Genomic DNA, 17,759 nt, shown 5'->3' with positions numbered 1-17,759 from the left:
GGGTTCTCAAACTTCATTGCACCCCGACCCCCTTCTGACAACAAAAATTACTACATGACTGCAGGAGGGGGAGGCCAAAGCCAAAGCCCCACTGCCCGAGGCTGGGTGGGGGCGGGGGTCAAAGCCGAAGGCCACGGGCTTCAGCCCCAGGCGGGGGGCCTGTAGCCCGAGCTCCGCCACCCAAGGCTGAAGCCCTCGGGCTTTGGTGCCACGTGGTGAGGCTCGGCCCCCAGCAAGTCTAACGCCAGCCCTGGTGACCCACTTTGGGTCCTGATCCACAGTTTGAGAACCATTGTCTTAGATGCTATGACATACGATTTCAAAAAGATATGCCTCCTCCATGGGACTTGCATATTCTGCTGGAGTTGGTCACACACAATGCTGGGCTGTCTCACTTGGACACCTGTGAAACAGAGCCAGTCCTAGTGGAACTTGCATCTCCATGCTGAAGACTCCTGCCGTGTGACAGCACAGAATCAGAGAGGTGTCATGCAGTCATGTCCTGTGCTACGGGAGGCTCCAGCATGCTGTACTGTGAGGAGTTAAAGAAAGCCACATTCACGGATATTTAAATTTCCCCTGAGCACAGGCAGGCTTCCAGGGCTGAATCCCAAAATCTCTCATTCAGTTTTCACTTGGACAAATCTCCCACAGACTTAGCATCACTCAGGATCTGGCTATTTCTAGACATGATAGCAGATGGACTGTTAATAACTGCAGTCCAGTTAATTTTACCTCTGTTCCACATGAGAAACCTCAGTTGAGTTATAAAATGGTAGGTTATTTAGAGGATTCATAGATTCCAAGGCCAGAAGGGAACATTTTGACTATCTAGTCTGACCTCTTATATAACAGAGGCCATAGAACACCCCCAAAATAATTCCTAGAGCAGATCTTTTAGAAGAACATCTAATTGTGATTTTAAAATGGTCAGAGATGGAGAATCTGCCACAACCCTTGGAAAGATGTTCCAATAATAGGCTAAGAAACAGGGTGCTCTTTGTGTGGTCCCCTCAGCTGTGAAATTCACTCCCTCCCTGATCTGAAATTGTCCTAGGCCTAGTCTACACTACAGAGTTAGCTCGAAGGAAGCTGCCTTAAGTAGACTTGTTAATGTCTACACTTTCGGGTCCTTTACGCCGACCTAAGTCGCCTCTAATGTCAACTTCTGTAATCCACCTCTCCAAGAGGCGCAGCATTGTGAGTTTTTCATGGGTTGACTTCGAGGTAGTGTAGATGCAGCATTGTGAGTGTAATTCGACTTAATTGGCCTCCAGGTGGTGTCCCACAATGCTCATCTGTGACCGCTCTGGAGATCATTCTCAACTCTGCTGCACTGCAGCCAGATACACAGGAAACAGCCCCTCCCCAGCTAAACCCCAGGAATTTTTGATTTTCCATTTCCTGTTTGATCAGCATTGGGAACATGCCAGCTTGAGCACAGCTGATCATGGAGACTACATGCCTCAAACGCGTTCCAGCCTGGTCTGCACGGGAGGTGGTGGATCTCATCGCTGTGTGGGGAGAAGAGTCCGTGCAGGCAGAGCTCTGATCCAACAGAAGAAATGCTGACATCTATGGAAAGATCACTTGTGGAATGGGGGAGAAGGGGTACACAAGGGACACACAGCATTGCTGTGAAAGTAAAAGAACTTTGCCAAGTGTACCAGAAGGCAAGGGAGGTGAACAGTCATTCTGGTGCTGAACCCCACACATGCCGGTTCTACAATGAGCTGCATGCAATTCTCAGGGGTGACCCTACGAGCACCCGCACAAGCAACGTAGACACCTCATAGGTGTGTTAGTCTAGGGACAGCAAGGAGGACAATATGGTGGATGAGGAAGAGGAGGAAAAGGAGACTGGGGATGGGTGGGAGAGATAGCTCAGTGGTTTGAGCATTGGCCTGCTAAACCCAGGGTTGTGAGTTCAATCCTTGAGGGAGGGATCTGGGGCAAAATCAGTACTTGGTCCTGCTAGTGAAAGCAGGGGGCTGGACTCAATGACCTTTCAAGGTCCCTTCCAGTTCTAGGAGATGGGATATCTCCATTAATAATAATAATAAAAAAAAAACCAGGCAAGTGGTGGATCCATTCTCCCTGAAAGCCAGGAAATATTTTTAACCCTGGAGCCGTGTGGGTCACAGGACATCACGGTGACCGACCATGATGCCGGGGAAGGCACCTCTGGTGAGTATACAGTTACAATCAAAGTCCAGTTAAACTTTAGCAGGCACACACATTCAGTGGCATTGCACGTTTACTGTGAAGAAAAAGTGAAGTGCTGTGGTTCTCTGCTTACAAGAGGCCGCTCCAGCTACACAGAGGGTAGCCCCCGGAAAAGACAGTTTATGTAGACTGGGATAACCTAGGAATCCTCCATGGATATCTCTAGGAAATTTTCATGGAGGTACTCTGCAATCCTTTGCAGAAGGTTTCTAGGCAGGGCAGTCTTATTTCTTCCACCATGGTAGGACACTTTCCCACGCAACTCCTGAATTAATTCTGCTGGCATCATTGCGGTACACAGCATAGCAGCATAAGGGTCGATACCCAGGCGCTTGCAGCATCTCCTTTCTTTCCACCTCTGTTACCCTCAGGAGACCGATATAACATAGGGTCACGTAGGGAAAACGGGGGAAGTTCTCATTAAAAATGCTCTTACAAGAAAAAAAAAAAAAAAAAAGAGCATGTAGACTCCACCCCCCCACATTCCAGATCACCAAACCATGCGGCCACTAATGTTCCTTTACTGTGCTCGGCATGGGTCAGCAAGTAGTTTAAGTGGCTGATAGGGGACTGGTGCCCCACATGTTAGATTCCTCAATTTTGGAGTGAAAACGTTCCCCCCCTACACCCCGTTTGTAAACAGCTTCCCATGGGTGCTATGGGGAGGGTCAATTGTTTGATTAGCTACCTCTGCTCCCAACAGGAGCCTGCCATAAACTTCATTAAAAGTGTGGTCACCCATGACTTGTGGGGAGGAGTCTACTCACCATGGCCAGAACAGCAAAACGGTGCAGTGAACGGTTACGGATTCTGATTATGTTATGGCTTTCACCTAGTGTAATAAGGATTTTTTTTCAAATGAAAACGGCCTTGCTATGGAAACATTTTATGCATGTACAATGGTCCCTTTCTTTTTTCTCATGACTGACAGCTGGAAATGTGTTCTTTGTCATGTCCTCAACACCAGATAGCAGACTTTCGCTGATTAGAAGGGGGAGAAAGAGAACACGGGAGGACATGTTCACTGATATAATGAACGCCTCCAGGACAGCTGACACAGAGATGAGAGCGTGGAGGATTTCATTGTCTGAGAAGTTAGACATGGACATGGAGAGCAGAAAAGCTTACCATGAACATGAGTGTGCAGTGCAGGCTGAGATGCTTCAGATTATGATGGACCAAGCAGACATGTTGAGGCATCTGGTTGAACTACAGGAACAGAAGCAGGAGGGTAGAGTCCCTCTGCAGACCCTGGTGGACACCCAGCCAGCATTGCCTGGCACAGAATCACCCACCCTCAAGCGTTCCATGAGGCATGGGAGAAAAGTCCATTATCCCTTTCACTTAACTCAGGGGGAGGGTACAAGGAACGGAAGGCGCCCATTCACAGACCTTTGATGGTGTAGAATGCGGTGTTATGTTACACAGCTGAAAATGTTTCTCCCTGTAACGGGGTGGGACTCACCCTTGTGGCGCATCCTGCTGGTGGTCCAGGGAATTAGCGTTTCCAGCACTGGAGCACCCTCTGAAGGCCGGGGTCTCGCTACCACTGGACCCGAGTCCGTCCTGGACCCTAGTGCCCCTTTCTGGCTGGGGTGCTGCCCCTTGTCAGTACCCCAACAGATCTGGGTCTCCCCTCCCCAGGGAACCCCCACCCTCTTATCCCCATCTCACCTCAGTATATGGCTACTGCCAGTCGCCGTCTAGCCCCCGCTCACTGGGATGGACTGCAGTGTACATGCCATTCATCACAGGCAAGGGGGGTTTTGGACCTGCTGCCTCTGCCTGCCCTTGGGCTGCCCTCTGCAACCCCCAGTACCCTTTTCTGGCCTTTAACAAGCCTGCAGCCTGAGGGGTTTCTAGGCTGGAGCGACCCAGCTCCTCTAGCCTTCCCGCAGCCCTGCTCCAGTCTTGGTACCCTCTCAGCTTCCAGGCAGCCAGGCCCTTCCCTCTCTACCGCTAGAGAGAGACTTGTGTGCTCCTGGCCCACTGCCCTGATTGGGGCGTGGCCGCATCTGTGGCTGGTTCCCCAATCAGCCGAGGCTTTCTTCACAGCCACAGCCCTCTCCAGGGCTGCTTTTAACCCGTTCCTCAGGAGTGGGGCAGCCGCCCCACTACACTCCCGTTCCAACTTTATAACCCCTTTTTCCCAAGGCTAACTTTTTTTCTGTTCTCCCTCTTTACTTATGTTTGTTAAATAAGGTAAACGGATTCGAGAAAGAAATGTCCTTTATTGAGTAGAAGCAGTGGGCTTGGGTGGGGGGGTTGGCTTTACAGGTACAGCGATACAAGCCAGGTGAAGCTATGGGAAAGCACAATGCAGACAAGCAGCTCACATTACTATGACTCGTTATTGAAATGGCTTTTCAAAGTCTCATGGATTCGCCGCGCCCCTTGCTGTGCTCTTCTTATTGCCCTGGTGTCTGGTTGCTCAAAAATGGCTGCCATGCAATCTGCCCACCCCTGTGGAAAATTTCTCCCTTTTTTTCCCACAGATATTATGGAGCACACAGCAGGCAGCTATAACTATGGGGATGTTTTCTTTACTAAGTCCAACCTTGTTAGTAAACTTCTCCAGCGTCCTTTTAAATGACCAAAGGCACATTCAATCACCATTCTGCACTTGCTGAGCCTATAGTTGAACCGTTCCTTACTGCTGTCCAGATGGCCAGTATATGACTTCATGAGCCATGGGAGCAAGGGGTAGTCTGGGTTCCCCATGATAACTATAGGCATCTCAACGTCGTCAATGTTCATTTTGTGGTCTGGAAAGAAAGTCCCAGATTGCAGCTTTTTGAGCAGACCCCAGTTCCTAAAGATGCGCGTGTCATGAACTTTTCCTGACCATCCTACGTTGATGTTGGTGAAACACCCCCTGTGATCCACCAGCACTTGTAACACCATTGAAAAGTATCCTTTTTGGTTTATGTACTCTTTGGCAAGGTGGTCTGGTGCCATGATAGGGATATGCATGCCATCTATTGCCTCACCACAATTAGGGTACCCCATCGCAGCAAAACCATCCAATATGTCCTGCAGATCTCCCAGACTCACTACCCTTCGTAGCAGAAGTTGATTAATGGCCCTGCATACTTGGAGCACAGCAGCTCCCATGGTTGATTTAACTACTCCAAATTGATTCCCCATTGACCGGTAACCGTCTGGTATTGCAAGCTTCCAAATAGTGATCGCCACTCGCTTCTCCACTGTCAGAGCAGCTCTCATTTTTGTGTTGTTGAACTGCAGGGCAGGGGAAAACTCTGCACAAAGTTCCTGGAAGGTGGCCTTTGGCATTCAAAAGTTCTGCAGCCACTGCTCGTCATCCCATACCTGCAAAACGATGTAGTCCCACCACTCAGTGCTTGTTTCATGGGACCAGAAACCGCAGCTGCTCTGTGACTGCCAGCAGCAACTGTGAATTGTTTTTTTCAATGGCTTGCAGCAGGGCTGCTTGCAGGACATCACTATGTTCCATGCGGACCCTACTTCGGCTCTGGAAATACTGCAGGAGAAGGCGCGAGGTGTTTGAAATGCTCACAGCAAGAGTGCACAACTGAGCAGCCTCCATGCTTCTGGGGTTATGGCATACGTGTGGCGGTTTTAAGGCGCGAAAACCACTGGGTTGTTTGCCACTGATATGAGGGAGGGAAGACAGTGCATCATGGGATGCCAACGCAATGCTCCCATTCTCCCCTGTAACAATGTTTTGGTCCCATGAGGCATTGCAGAAACTTCCCAAAACACACTGCGGCAAGTTGCACTTTGGAATAGCTACCCACGATGCACTGCTTTGTGCATCAATGCAAGTGCTGCTAGTGAGGACACACTCCATCGAGACAATGAGCATGGTGTGGCACAATCGACTTAATTAATTCGGAGGCTCGAGGTCAAATTAGATAAAGTCAATTTAATTTTGTAGTGTAGACAAGCCCCTGTTTTGACACCATCAGGGCATGCTGCTAGGCTCAAGCTGAGAGAGACTGGGAGAGCTAGCAGGATGCCATAAAGATCAGATCTATGTTCTTGGCTACTGTCTTATGATTCATTTTAATTGGTTGGAGGGTGGTACTTAGAGAAGCTTGTTTATTGAACTGTATTTTTAAAACGTGCCATGGAGCATTTAGAGCAAAGGCTGCAATGTGTGTGTTTATACAATTTAGGAGACTGTTCCCTTTCTTTGCAGGAGTTCTTATCCCATCCTTGCCACAGGCTAGAGAAGTGAGTCCAGGATTGGGAGTCAGGAACTCACAAATTCTAATCATCTATGCCTGTGCAAAGTGGCTGTTAAGTGTCACCAGAGCAGCCTGCCATTCTGTCCTTTCTTTGCACAGGTGTTAATTCGTACATAAAGTGCAAGGCAGTGGAGAACTGGGGCCTGGGAGTGTAGAAATATTGTCTGTGTATGTAGAGGTTTTGTGAGAAACAAATCAAGGATTGTTATTCAGTTACAAGTGCATGCTAGAGTGTTCCACTACTTACTATGAATCACATATTTATTTTATTATTTTGGGTTAATTATGTGTATGGAAATACTTACTGGGGTAGAAGAATGAAATTAATAAAGTGTACAAGTAAACTGATAATAATACATGTGGTAACCTTGGGCAACAGGGCCTGATATGGTGTTGCCAACTCCCATTATTTTTATCACAAGTCTTGTGATATTTCCTGTTACCCGGTGCTGAGAATCTCAGCTTTGTTTAAAAAAAAAAAAAAAAATTGGCCTTCATGTTTGTGGAGGAAAGCCTGGACAGTGTGAATTGAATGTAACTTAGAGGTTGAGAAACCAAAAGAAAAATAGAAAGAATGCAAAATGTATTTGTTCAAAATCTCAAGTTTTTAAGCCAACAGTTTAGGGGGGTCTGACTCATGTGTTTTGACGGACTGGGGCTGGCAAAACTGCACTAGCAAAAGAGCAAAGTTGTCTGCATCATTAATACTTATTAACCAGTGTTGTGAACTCTAATGATTTTATGGTGACTTTCATGTTGGGTGTTTTTTCTCTTTTTTTCTTTAAAGCCTCAGCTCCTGGACTTATGCGTTTAGGTGAATATCTGAGCTTTAATTAAAAAAAAAAAAAAAAGAGAGAACTAAGTTTCTATCCCTGATGGTTGTAGAGAAGAAGGTTAAACATGAAACCTAATGGCCCCTAAAACAGCAGGCAAATACCCACCCCTCCAAATTTTCTTTTTAAACCTTATGATTTTAAGCCACCTCATGGATTGGCATGGAGGAGCTGGCTCATGACTTTGTTGCTTGGGGTTGGCAGGGCTGTGGTAGTAAGGGCTCTCATGTGGTGAGGAGTGGCTAGAGCACTGGGCAGTTCTTCAGTGAGAGTAGGGTGACCCCATCTTCCCATATTATTAGGGCCATGATCCTGGTATTAGGGGCTTTGTCTTATATCACAGAATATCAGGGTTGGAAGGGACCTCAGGAGGTCATCTAGTCCAACCCCCTGCTCAAAGCAGGACCAATCCCCAAAGAGATTTTTGCCCCCAATCCCTAAATGCCCCCCCCCATTGAATTTACAACCCTGGGTTTAGCAGGCCAATGCTCAAGCCACTGAGCTATCCCTCCCACCCAATATATGCAACTATACCCCCTCTCCCTGGGGAAAAAAATGTACTGATTGCTATTAGATCACCCTAAGAGAGAGTGACAGTGCAACAGCTCCCAGGAGCGAAGGCAAAGCAAAATAGGACAGACCAGGGAAGGAAGGGGCCGCCCCCCAAGACCCAGCCCGGAAGGGAGCGAGCCCAAGTGAGGCAGTGCTGGGAGCCAGGGCAGCCTCTCTTAGAGCAGGGGCGTGAGAGGGACCTGCTTTGTTCCAAAGACTACATTTCCCAGCTGCCCCGGCACGGCCGCCCCTTCTCTCCGGGGAGTGTCCCTTGCACTTGCAGACGAGCAGCGGCTGCAGACTAGGCTCTGCGCACCCCAGTAGGCTCAGTCCCCGGGATTCCCCAGGTAAAACTTCTCGGGGGAGTTCTTCAGAGTTGCTCCGAGCACCAGGGATAACTTCCTGAAGCGGCCAAGTGGTGCTTGGGGAAACTCCTCCAGCGGGGGTGGCTGGGCTGGGCTGGCTACTGCCCGGGCAGTGGGGCTGGTGGAGGGCTGGGAATGTGTTAGGTCGGGTGAGACTTTGGGGGCTGCATGGGGCGGGTGTGATGGGGCTGAGCCAGCCTGGGCTGGAGTTGAGGGTTGTGTGTGTGATGGGGGGGCGGGGGCTACGGTGAATATTCCCTGCCTGGCCTGGGGGTGGGGGGGTCTCTGCACTGTGGGGTCGGGAGGGAGGGAAGCACTGGGCTAGAAGCTGGTTGTGTGTGTCTCTGTGCTGAAGCTGGGGGAGGGGAATGAAGGGGGTGTCTCTCCTCTGTACCTCTTTTCAGTCCTGCCTTTCTGGGGGGACAGCAGCTCCCAGAGCAGGGTTCAACTGCCTCATCCCTCCCTGTTGCCTTGGGCTCTTCCCCCCCCCCCCCGGGTGTGTTCTGGGGGCACCTGTGGTCTTGCAGGTGTGAGTTTCACTCTCAAGGCAGGCACTGAATTCTGGTTTCTGTGAGTGTGTTTGTCTTCCTGGTTAATTCCTTGGCACCTGCTGGCTCCTGGTACCAACACTCCTCCAGCCCAGGACTTGCTGCTCTTTACCTTTCCAAAGTTTGGAACAGCACTAGGCTTTTGGATGCTCCCAAAGCCCCAGGATATTTCTGGTTTCTGCTTTTTACTTTTTGTTGTTGTTAGTTTTGGATCAGTCTCTTAAAAGTTAAGACACTTGTACAGACATTGCAGTGCAATGCTTTAGAACTGCCACCTCCCTCTTTCCCCTTCCCTTATTACTTTCTGTTGGTCTCCTTTTGCTTTCTCATGATAGTAGCCATTTTCCCTTTTGGGGTTCTAGCGAGAGGGAAAACCTCTTTCTCTCTCCCAAAATCATCTGGGGGGATGAATGCTACAGGTGACAATGTTACAATAGATATGTGGGATTTTTTCACCCTTAAGGTTTTTCTTCTAATTTAACCTCCTGGCAGATGACAAGTAACTAAACCAAGACCTATGCATCCTCCCCTCTTGCCTTCTTGTCCTTGGCTTTGAGTTACATTTAATGGGACAGATTGCACCCAGTAATGAAACATATAACTAGCCTTGGACAACGAAGTTGGTTCACCATCCTGACTAAATGCTAGATCCATGATTATGACATGTTAGGGGAGATGCTGCTGACTCTATTGTCCAACACCGTGCTGAATGTTAAGTTATCTATGTATGTGCAGCTACTCAGATTTAGATTTCTTTCAAATGGGAAGCAGAGCTTTTCTCACCATGCAGAAGAAAAGGCATCTCTAGTTTTAAAAGCTTGTATGTTTCAGATCTGAGCTCATTTTATATATAGCTCCACATTTTGCAAACATCCTGAAATTTGAGGGCATGGCTGCAGCTGGGATTTGATTCAGGCTCTATCTCCATTTTACATAAACACTTAAGTGATCTTATCAGAAAAAGAGAACCAGTTGTTGTGTGAATTGGCAGCCTCATTCTTCTGTCTCCCAGCAGTCCAGATCTCCCAATGTAAAAGGTGAGCAGTTGTGTTTGTAGGTTTTGATTTCTTGTTTTTCCCTGTTGCAGGCCTGAGGACAATGGAGTCAGTGGAGAAATGGCACAAGGATTTCATAGCCTTCAAGCTTCTGGACAAAAAATGTAACTCAAAGAGGAATGGGGTTACAGGTGAGCGAGAGAAGGGAAAATAGGATGTGGGCCCAGACTCGCCCAACAGGAGTCCCTGGAGGGAAGGGTGTAACAACTGCAGCGACATCAGTCTCCGTGGTTTCAAATGCTGTAATGTATATTTCAAAGCTTGCTGTATCCCCTTCATGCCACCACCTCCAAAGAAGGCTTGTTGCCTAATGGTTAGGGTGGAACATGGAAATCAGAACTCCTAGGTTCTAGTCCCAGTTCTGGTAATTACTCAAGTGAATGCCCAAAGTCATACCCTAACGTCTCTGTGCCTCAATTTCCCCATCTGCAAAATGGCAGTTACTGACCTACCTCACCAGGGTATTGGGAGGCTTAACCAGCCTTTGGGAGGTGCTCTTGCCATCTACAGTCCTTACAAAAATGATATGATAAAAGATTTTAAGCCAAAAAATTCAAATTAGGGAGCCTAAGGTGAGCCCCCCCCCCCAAGCCAAACATATGGCCACTGGCAGCTGTTTAACTAAAGGTGTGTTTCAAAACCAACTTAGTTAAACTGCTGCATCCCCTGTGTGGACATTCTTATTTTAGTTTAAGGTAAACTGAAATAAACTTGTAGTCTCTTAGGCCTGGTCTATACTACCCGCCTGAATCGGCGGGTAGAAATCGACCTCTCGGGGATCGATTTATCGCGTCCCGTCGGGACGCGACAATCGATCCCCGAATCGGCGCTCTAACTCCACCAGCGGAGGTGGTAGTAAGCGCCGCCGACAAAAAGCGGCAGAAGTCGATTTTGCCGCCGTCCTCACAACGGGGTAAGTCGGCTGTAATACGTCGAATTCAGCTACGCTATTCACGTAGCTGAATTTGCGTATCTTAAATCGACTCCCCGCTGTAGTGTAGATGTACCCTTAGGAACAAAGTTATGTGGAACTCTTCTGCAAATTCTTAAGCATGTGCTTAACTTTAAGTACTTGAAGTCAACAGGACTTGACCATAGTGAAGTGTACCACATACAGAAGTGTTTGCAGAATCCTGGCCTAAGAATGCCCACGTATGGGGTTTGCACCAGTTAAGCTAAACTAGCATAAGTTTGTATGTACATGACACACAGTGACCCCTGTGATCGCAGTGGGGGATCTGCCTGTGCAGAGGTAACAGACTCCCAAGGCTTGATACAGCTGTGTGGGTGTGAGGGGAGAGCTCTTCTCTAAGGCTGCCCATCACTTGCCATACCCAGGTGCAACAGGGTAACATGTCATGTCTGATGTATGGTGATCAGCTGCTGTTTTGAGGCACCATAATACTAGAAACAAGGGGATCTATCATGGATGGAGTGGAAGCCCAAGCGTCACACTTGCTGGCCTCAGGAGAGGTGTGAAGATTGTCTGAAAATAGTGTTTGTGTTGTCTGATTCTGAAGTTAGCTAGAAACTGGCGACATCTTAAATGTGTGCTTTAGGGAGGGACTCTGTAATAAGCACGTTATTCTGGGGAAGCTGGTTTTAAGATGTTGTGGAGTAAATTCAGTACAAACCTGATTATTTTAAGATCTCTGGCATGGGAGGTGGGTAGGTTTCAGCTAATTGAAGAATTGGCCCAATGATCTCTGTTGCCTGCACTGCGTCTTCTAAGCCCTGATCAGAGTGGAAGCAGATTGCCAGGCCATTGGTACTTGGAAGCATCTGCGCTCTGGATTTGTGGTTTGTACAGCACAGCGAGGAGTTGCTGGCCAGCAGAACATTACCCTGTATATGTGGCATAGCCGGGACTGTACTGTACCTATTTAGATGGTGCTTAGTCATAGGCCGTGGCAGGATGCTTGTGAGCAGTTGCTGTCTGTCCTGTGGGTCTATACTTGGAAATACTCTAAATAAAGTGGGGTTTTGCCCTGATACATCAGGTCACTTGCAGTGCCCTTGCTAATATGCATGTCCTTCTCAATTTTCCAGGCTTGATTGTAAAGCACCTTCAGAAAACCTTGAAGATGCCCAGCTCCTTGCAGCTCTCCTCCTCGGTGGCTCTCTCCCAGCACTGCACAGGTGGGTGTAGGCGTATGAGATGTTCCAAGCGGCTGCCTATTTTTAAACCTGGCTTTTACACAGCTCCCGAGGAACCATGGAGAGCTGCAAAACAAATATTGAGGAGCAACTGGTTAGCAGGGAAGTGACTGGCCTTGGGGTTTTGTGTGGAGTGCAGCTAGGCTATTGCTCCCTTCTTAAAGATGTATAGAGGGTTTCCAGACGAATAGCCCTGCTGTTATTTCTTAGTGGCTTCATGACCCAGAAAGCTTTATGTCAGTGGTTCAGGGGTGGGAGGTAGCAATGGGCTTTAAAATGTTAATCATTTAAGCCTACTGGGATCTAAATCTGTGCGTCCTGCATGTTCTGTTCAGACGCTTGCCTCTTTTGTTTGTAAGCTCTTTGGGGCAGAGACTGACACACACACACCCACCTCCCCTCTCTCTGTGTGAGCACAGATTGGTGAATGCATGGTCAGTGCTTCTTAAAGTCCATGGTCTTGGATTGGAAAAGCTAACTGTTAACCTGTTGGAGCGAGGTTTTTGGGAGTGCTTTCTGCTGAACTCTGTAGTTGAAGAGTATGTAATTATATCTCAGTTTCTTAGCATGGTAAGTTCTCAGCACAGGGCTGGGTGCTAGAAACGTATGGCTTCTAGTGCTGGCTCTGATTAGAACATCTGGTAGGTGGGAGGCTGACGTTCAGAGGGTTCTGTTACTCAGGTTCCACACTCCCTAACCAGCTGTGCATTAACATAATTAGAGTATCAGAGGGGTAGCCGTGTTAGTCTGAATCTGTAAAAAGCAACAGAGGGTCCTGTGGCACCTTTGAGACTAACAGAAGTACTGGGAGCATAAGCTTTCGTGGGTCAGAACCTCACTTCTTCAGATGCAAGTAATGGAAATCTCCAGAGGCAGGTATATATCAGTGTGGAGATAACGAGGTTAGTTCAATCAGGGAGGGTGAGGTGCTCTGCTAGCAGTTGAGGTGTGAACACCAAGGGAGGAGAAACTGTTTCTGTAGTTGGATAGCCATTCACAGTCTTTGTTTAATCCTGATCTGATGGTGTCAAATTTGCAGATGAACTGAAGCTCAGCAGTTTCTCTTTGGAGTCTGGTCCTGAAGTTTTTTTGCTGTAAGATGGCTACCTTAACATCTGCTATTGTGTGGCCAGGGAGGTTGAAGTGTTCTCCTACAGGTTTTTGTATATTGCCATTCCTGATATCTGACTTGTGTCCATTTATCCTCTTGCGTAGTGACTGTCCAGTTTGGCCAATGTACATAGCAGAGGGGCATTGCTGGCATATGATGGCATATATAACATTGGTGGACGTGCAGGTGAATGAGCCGGTGATGTTGTAGCTGATCTGGTTAGGTCCAGTGATGGTGTTGCTGGTGTAGATATGTGGGCAGAGTTGGCATCGAGGTTTGTTGCATGGGTTGGTTCCTGAGTTAGAGTTGTTATGGTGCAATGCGTGGTTGCTGGTGAGAATATGCTTAAGGTTGGCAGGTTGTCTGTGGGCGAGGACTGGCCTGCCTCCCAAGGTCTGTGAAAGTGAGGGATCATTGTCCAGTCACTACGCAAGGTGTTCACACCTCAACTGCTAGCAGAGCACCTCACCCTCCCTGATTGAACTAACCTCGTTATCTCCACACTGATATATACCTGCCTCTGGAGATTTCCATTACTTGCATCTGAAGAAGTGAGGTTCTGACCCACGAAAGCTTATGCTCCCAGTGCAACATAATTAGAGAGAGCTACATGCAGTAGGGTGGGTTGGGGCTTCTTCTCTCCCTCCTGTAGCCTAGCCTCCCTTCATTCCCTCTGTAATCTCTGTGCTCTACATGTGGGGGAGAGTGAAACTGATCTGTCAGCTTCATTTGTTGCTGCTTCCATGTGGAGTGGAGCATTTGGTGGGGAGGGATAGTAAGTGTGGCACAAAGTTTTGGCTGTGGCTTGCGCGACAAGTCCTTTCACCTCTTGGCCTCCGTTTCCTTTTCTCCTTTAAAACTTGCCTTACAGGGATGTGAGGATTGATTAGCGCTAGTGCTTTTAGAGATGGGTGGTACTGCACAGTAAAGCTACTAAGCACTAGCCTCTATGTAACTAAGGGTTGTCAGGAGCCATTGGGTCTGTAATGAAACACTCTGGAAACAAATGGACTCCGAGCTCAATATTTCATTGTTTTGCCTTCCAGAAAGTGGGAAAACCGCAAGCACCCTGACAAATGGACTGAAAGGTTTCACTGTAGCTTCTGAGTCCCTCTGAATCTCCAGCTAAAATGCTCTTCCCATAATTGGTTCAAGCTCTTCTCTCAATGAATCTCATTATTCCTGCAGCAACAGCAGAACATTAAAGGGAATGTTGAGGAAAGGCTTATTAAGATGCACAGAGCCCTGTCTCTCAACAAGGCAGGTCTTTGTGATGAAAGCACTTTCTGTGCATGGGTCGCTTTCTCTATCTCTGCAGGCTCTTGTCCAAACTTGATGATGAATAGGAATGAAGCGCTCAATCGAAAGCCTGACAATGTATCCCCTGCACCCCAGCTACCCACTAGGAAACATCGAACGCTCTGCTTTTCGCTCTCATCGGATGGGGATGGCCACTCTGATGGCCTGGTGTCCCAGGGTTGGCGGAGGAGTCTGCAGGCTCAGGTAAGGAGTGATTTGGGTGTGGTTGTGGCATGTGCTCTGTCTGATACAAGGGTAACTGGCTAGTTAGATGTCTGGCCATAGACATTTTTGAGGCTTTTAAGGCCTCTAGTGTAATCTGCTCCTATGGCTGTTTGATATCTTGGCTGGGCCTACTGCCATCTCTGGCCCCTCTGTTGCTCCAGCTGCCCATGAAGGTCTGAGAGAACAGGGTGCCAGCAGTCTAACCAGTCTCTTTGTCTTGCAGATGGAGCAGGCTCACAGTGGTGGAACTGCCAGCAGCACGGGGTCTCTGGAGCGGGCGTCCCTTTTCTGTGCCTCTAGATCCAATTCTTCCTCTAGTTCTACCTTGTCCAGTCCAGTGGGTCCACTCACCAAAGCCAAATCCTCCAGCCGGTTCTCCCTGTTCTCTCCGCCACCTTGGAACAGCAGCGCCAAGCTGGATTCCAACCCTCTGTCCTGCTCCGGCTCCAAGAAGTCCCGCAACTACAGCCAGAGGGGGGGTGCGAAGCCTGAGGAGCCCAGTGACCCAAAGCCAGGAGGACCGGAATACTTCAACTTCTCGGAGCCCGTCATCGCCAGGGTGATGGACTGCATCTACCTGGGGAACCTCAATGCGGCCTACTGCGGGAGGGTGCTGTGCAGGAACAACATCGACAGCATCATTGACATGAGCAGCCTGCCCAGCAACTGCAGCCTGAGTGTCATTCCATGCACATGCAGCCGAGGAGGGCTCCGGCACAGCTGGTCCCGCCTCAAGGTGGACATCCAGGGCCCCCTGAATGGGGAATGTCCTGCCCTGAGGGAGCCTTGCTTCTGGGACATCAATGAGTGCATTGAAGCCTCTTTGGAGAAAAGGAAGCGGGTTCTCATCCACTGTCTGGATGGCTATTCCCTGGCCCCTACCTGTGTCATCCAGTACCTGATGGTGAAGCATAACATGAGGCTGATGGCAGCTTATGAGTTTGTGAGGGCCAGGTACCCGCTGAACATCCGTGAGTGCCATCGGGATATGCTGGTGGGCCTGGAGAGGTCTCTGCAGCCTGGAGATGTGGACATGGAGCGCTTGAAGCATTCCATGTCCCGGAAGGTAGCATGGACTTAAAAGGACAATGTGGCGAGGGACGGAGTGCTGTAACTGCTTGGTACTAGCCCTGAAGTGGAACCCGAGGCAGCCCAAAAAAATAAAATAGCCTTCATCTCCCTTAACATGGTGACTGTAGCTGTTCCATATGGAAAAGGACAATGCTGGTGCATGCTCTAGAAGCTGTGTGCAAGGCAGGTGGCTATCCTGGGCAGTCGCTGCTGTGGCCATAGTGCAGCAGAAATGGAGTGTGGGAAGGTCTCTCAACCCGTGTAATGCTTCACAAGTCACTCTGGACAAGGATTACTGGGAGGAAACCTCAAGGCACACCAAGGTGTGTGTCAGCAAGGTCCTGAGTTGACTCTCTGTAAAGCAGGGCTAGGGGTAAGACATAGGTTTGTTCAGTGATTCTGGCCAGGTGTTTCTAATGACCACTGGGTCATTAGACCTCTCCCTACTGGGGATCATAGCTAGGTTTTTATGGAAGGCACTGTGTCTATAGCCAATTCTCTCAACTGTTTTAGGGGTCGGGGGGAAGGGTTATAATTTGGGTAAAGAGAACATGTTAACACCTGAAAACAGGTAGCAATTCTGGCATCAGAGCACCCTTTGGGACTGTGATAACCAGACTTTGGTTTGGTTATGAAGGACATTAAACTAGTGTCTTCTGGTGCCACATTGGATTCATTATTACATGACACACATGGAGCGCCTGTAGTGTGCAAAGTGCTTTCAAGTAGAAGATACAGCCCCTGTGCCCCAAGTGCTTACAGTCTAATAATAGAAAAGATGAGAAGATGCGAGAGGTGAGAAAAAAGATGGGGGCGGGAGGACAAGGGTAACAGCAATGGCAGTGGTTGATTGGTTAATGTATGCCAGTTGGCTTAGTCTCCCACCATCTCCTAGCAACATCTACATGTGGATTCCTGAGAGCCCAGGACAACAGTGCAGTAGTCAAATCTCTGGATTATTGGGCAGATCCTCTGTGGTGTGCCCAGGTCTTGTCTAAACTTCAGACAGGAGGAGCCCGGGCTGAGCTGTTCCTGGAGCCACGGTCACATTCATCATTCTGGGGGTGTTGTACCAGTTCACCAGCTCCATGGAAACTCCATCTCTTCCTGAAGTTTCACGTGTCTGCTCCTGGTCAGGGTGGCTTTCGTGTCCTCTGACAGCAGGTGGCTTCTCCTTTAACTCAGAGCAAAGCTCCTCTCTGAAGGATCAGAGTTTCCTTACATTTTCACTAAGTTTCTGCATGGATCTTCTCCTCCTTCAGTCTCTAGCTAAGTATTGCGCTTCAGTCAGAAACTGGTGTCCTTTCTCACACTTGAACATCATCACTCTCTGACTGGCTGTTTGATTTTCCTGACACTTGTTGGGTTTCCTCCTTGCCTTGGCTTCCAATTTGAGCCTCTCTGATTATTTGTACAGAACATAAGGAGCTTGCTGGAGTTCCACCTTGCACTTCTGGGCTGCCTGCTCTAAGGGAAACCTCCCAGAGGCCCGTGACCTCTGATCTCACCCAAGGTTACAAAGGAAGTAGCCTAGTGGCTTTGTTATCATACTAACCCATTGGCTAATCTAAACCTTTCACTGGAACTTCTGGCCCCATGGTCTGAGGGTGAATAGTACTGTTTGATTCCCCCTGTGATTCAAAAATACTACACTACTTTATTAAAACAACAAAGTGATGGGACCATCAGCTCTCCTTAACCTTTCAGGCCAACATTTGAAAGTGTAAAGCAGTAACAAAACTCTTAATAAAAGTCCATACCTGTCTTGCCTATGTGGACTCTGATACTTCTCTTTCAGCTTGGCCAACATACAAGGCACCCTTGAACTCTGGGAATGGTGTGGAGCAGGCTTAGGACTTTTGTGAATTGCAGTGGGTGTAGGAACTGTACTGGGTGCTGTGGAAGTGAATTGGGTAACCCACCAGTTCTGAGCATCACTCCTAGTGCCAAGCAACTATTTGTAGGGCTTGTGGGCAATTTGTTGCTGAACTGTGTAGTTTTGCGTGCAGCAAGAATGTTGTTTAGCTGAAGAGCTTGCAGGAGAGTCCTTGGAGACAATAATAAAGACTGGTTTAACTTTGGGAA

The 17,759-nt window shown here is 48.5% G+C and overlaps 1 protein-coding gene across 1 annotated transcript; it reads left to right on the top strand.

The window, feature by feature from the left end:
* The first annotated feature begins 8,092 nt into the window (after positions 1 to 8,092).
* On the top strand, positions 8,093 to 17,446 carry LOC117877313. Its single transcript, XM_034770293.1, has 5 exons — positions 8,093 to 8,190; positions 9,844 to 9,942; positions 11,861 to 11,950; positions 14,398 to 14,582; positions 14,827 to 17,446. Exons 2-5 carry the CDS (start codon positions 9,855 to 9,857, stop codon positions 15,682 to 15,684), a joined length of 1,221 nt encoding a protein of 406 aa, XP_034626184.1. The 5' UTR covers positions 8,093 to 8,190; positions 9,844 to 9,854; the 3' UTR covers positions 15,685 to 17,446.
* The last annotated feature ends 313 nt before the right edge of the window (positions 17,447 to 17,759 follow it).

Source organism: Trachemys scripta, chromosome 4 (genome assembly GCF_013100865.1).
Source record: "Trachemys scripta elegans isolate TJP31775 chromosome 4, CAS_Tse_1.0, whole genome shotgun sequence".
NCBI classification, from domain to species: domain Eukaryota; kingdom Metazoa; phylum Chordata; order Testudines; family Emydidae; genus Trachemys; species Trachemys scripta.
This window is presented reverse-complemented; position numbering and strand designations above follow the sequence as displayed.

What these genes read in the sequence shown, in the direction of transcription:
- LOC117877313 (XM_034770293.1), top strand. Translation starts at nt 9,855, where the DNA reads ATGGAGTCAGTGGAGAAATGGCACAAGGATTTCATAGCCTTCAAGCTT. An exon ending in AAAGAGGAATGGGGTTACAG is followed by an intron (nt 9,943 to 11,860) that starts GTGAGCGAGAGA and finishes TCAATTTTCCAG; the next exon opens with GCTTGATTGTAAAGCACCTT. An exon ending in TCTCTCCCAGCACTGCACAG is followed by an intron (nt 11,951 to 14,397) that starts GTGGGTGTAGGC and finishes CTATCTCTGCAG; the next exon opens with GCTCTTGTCCAAACTTGATG.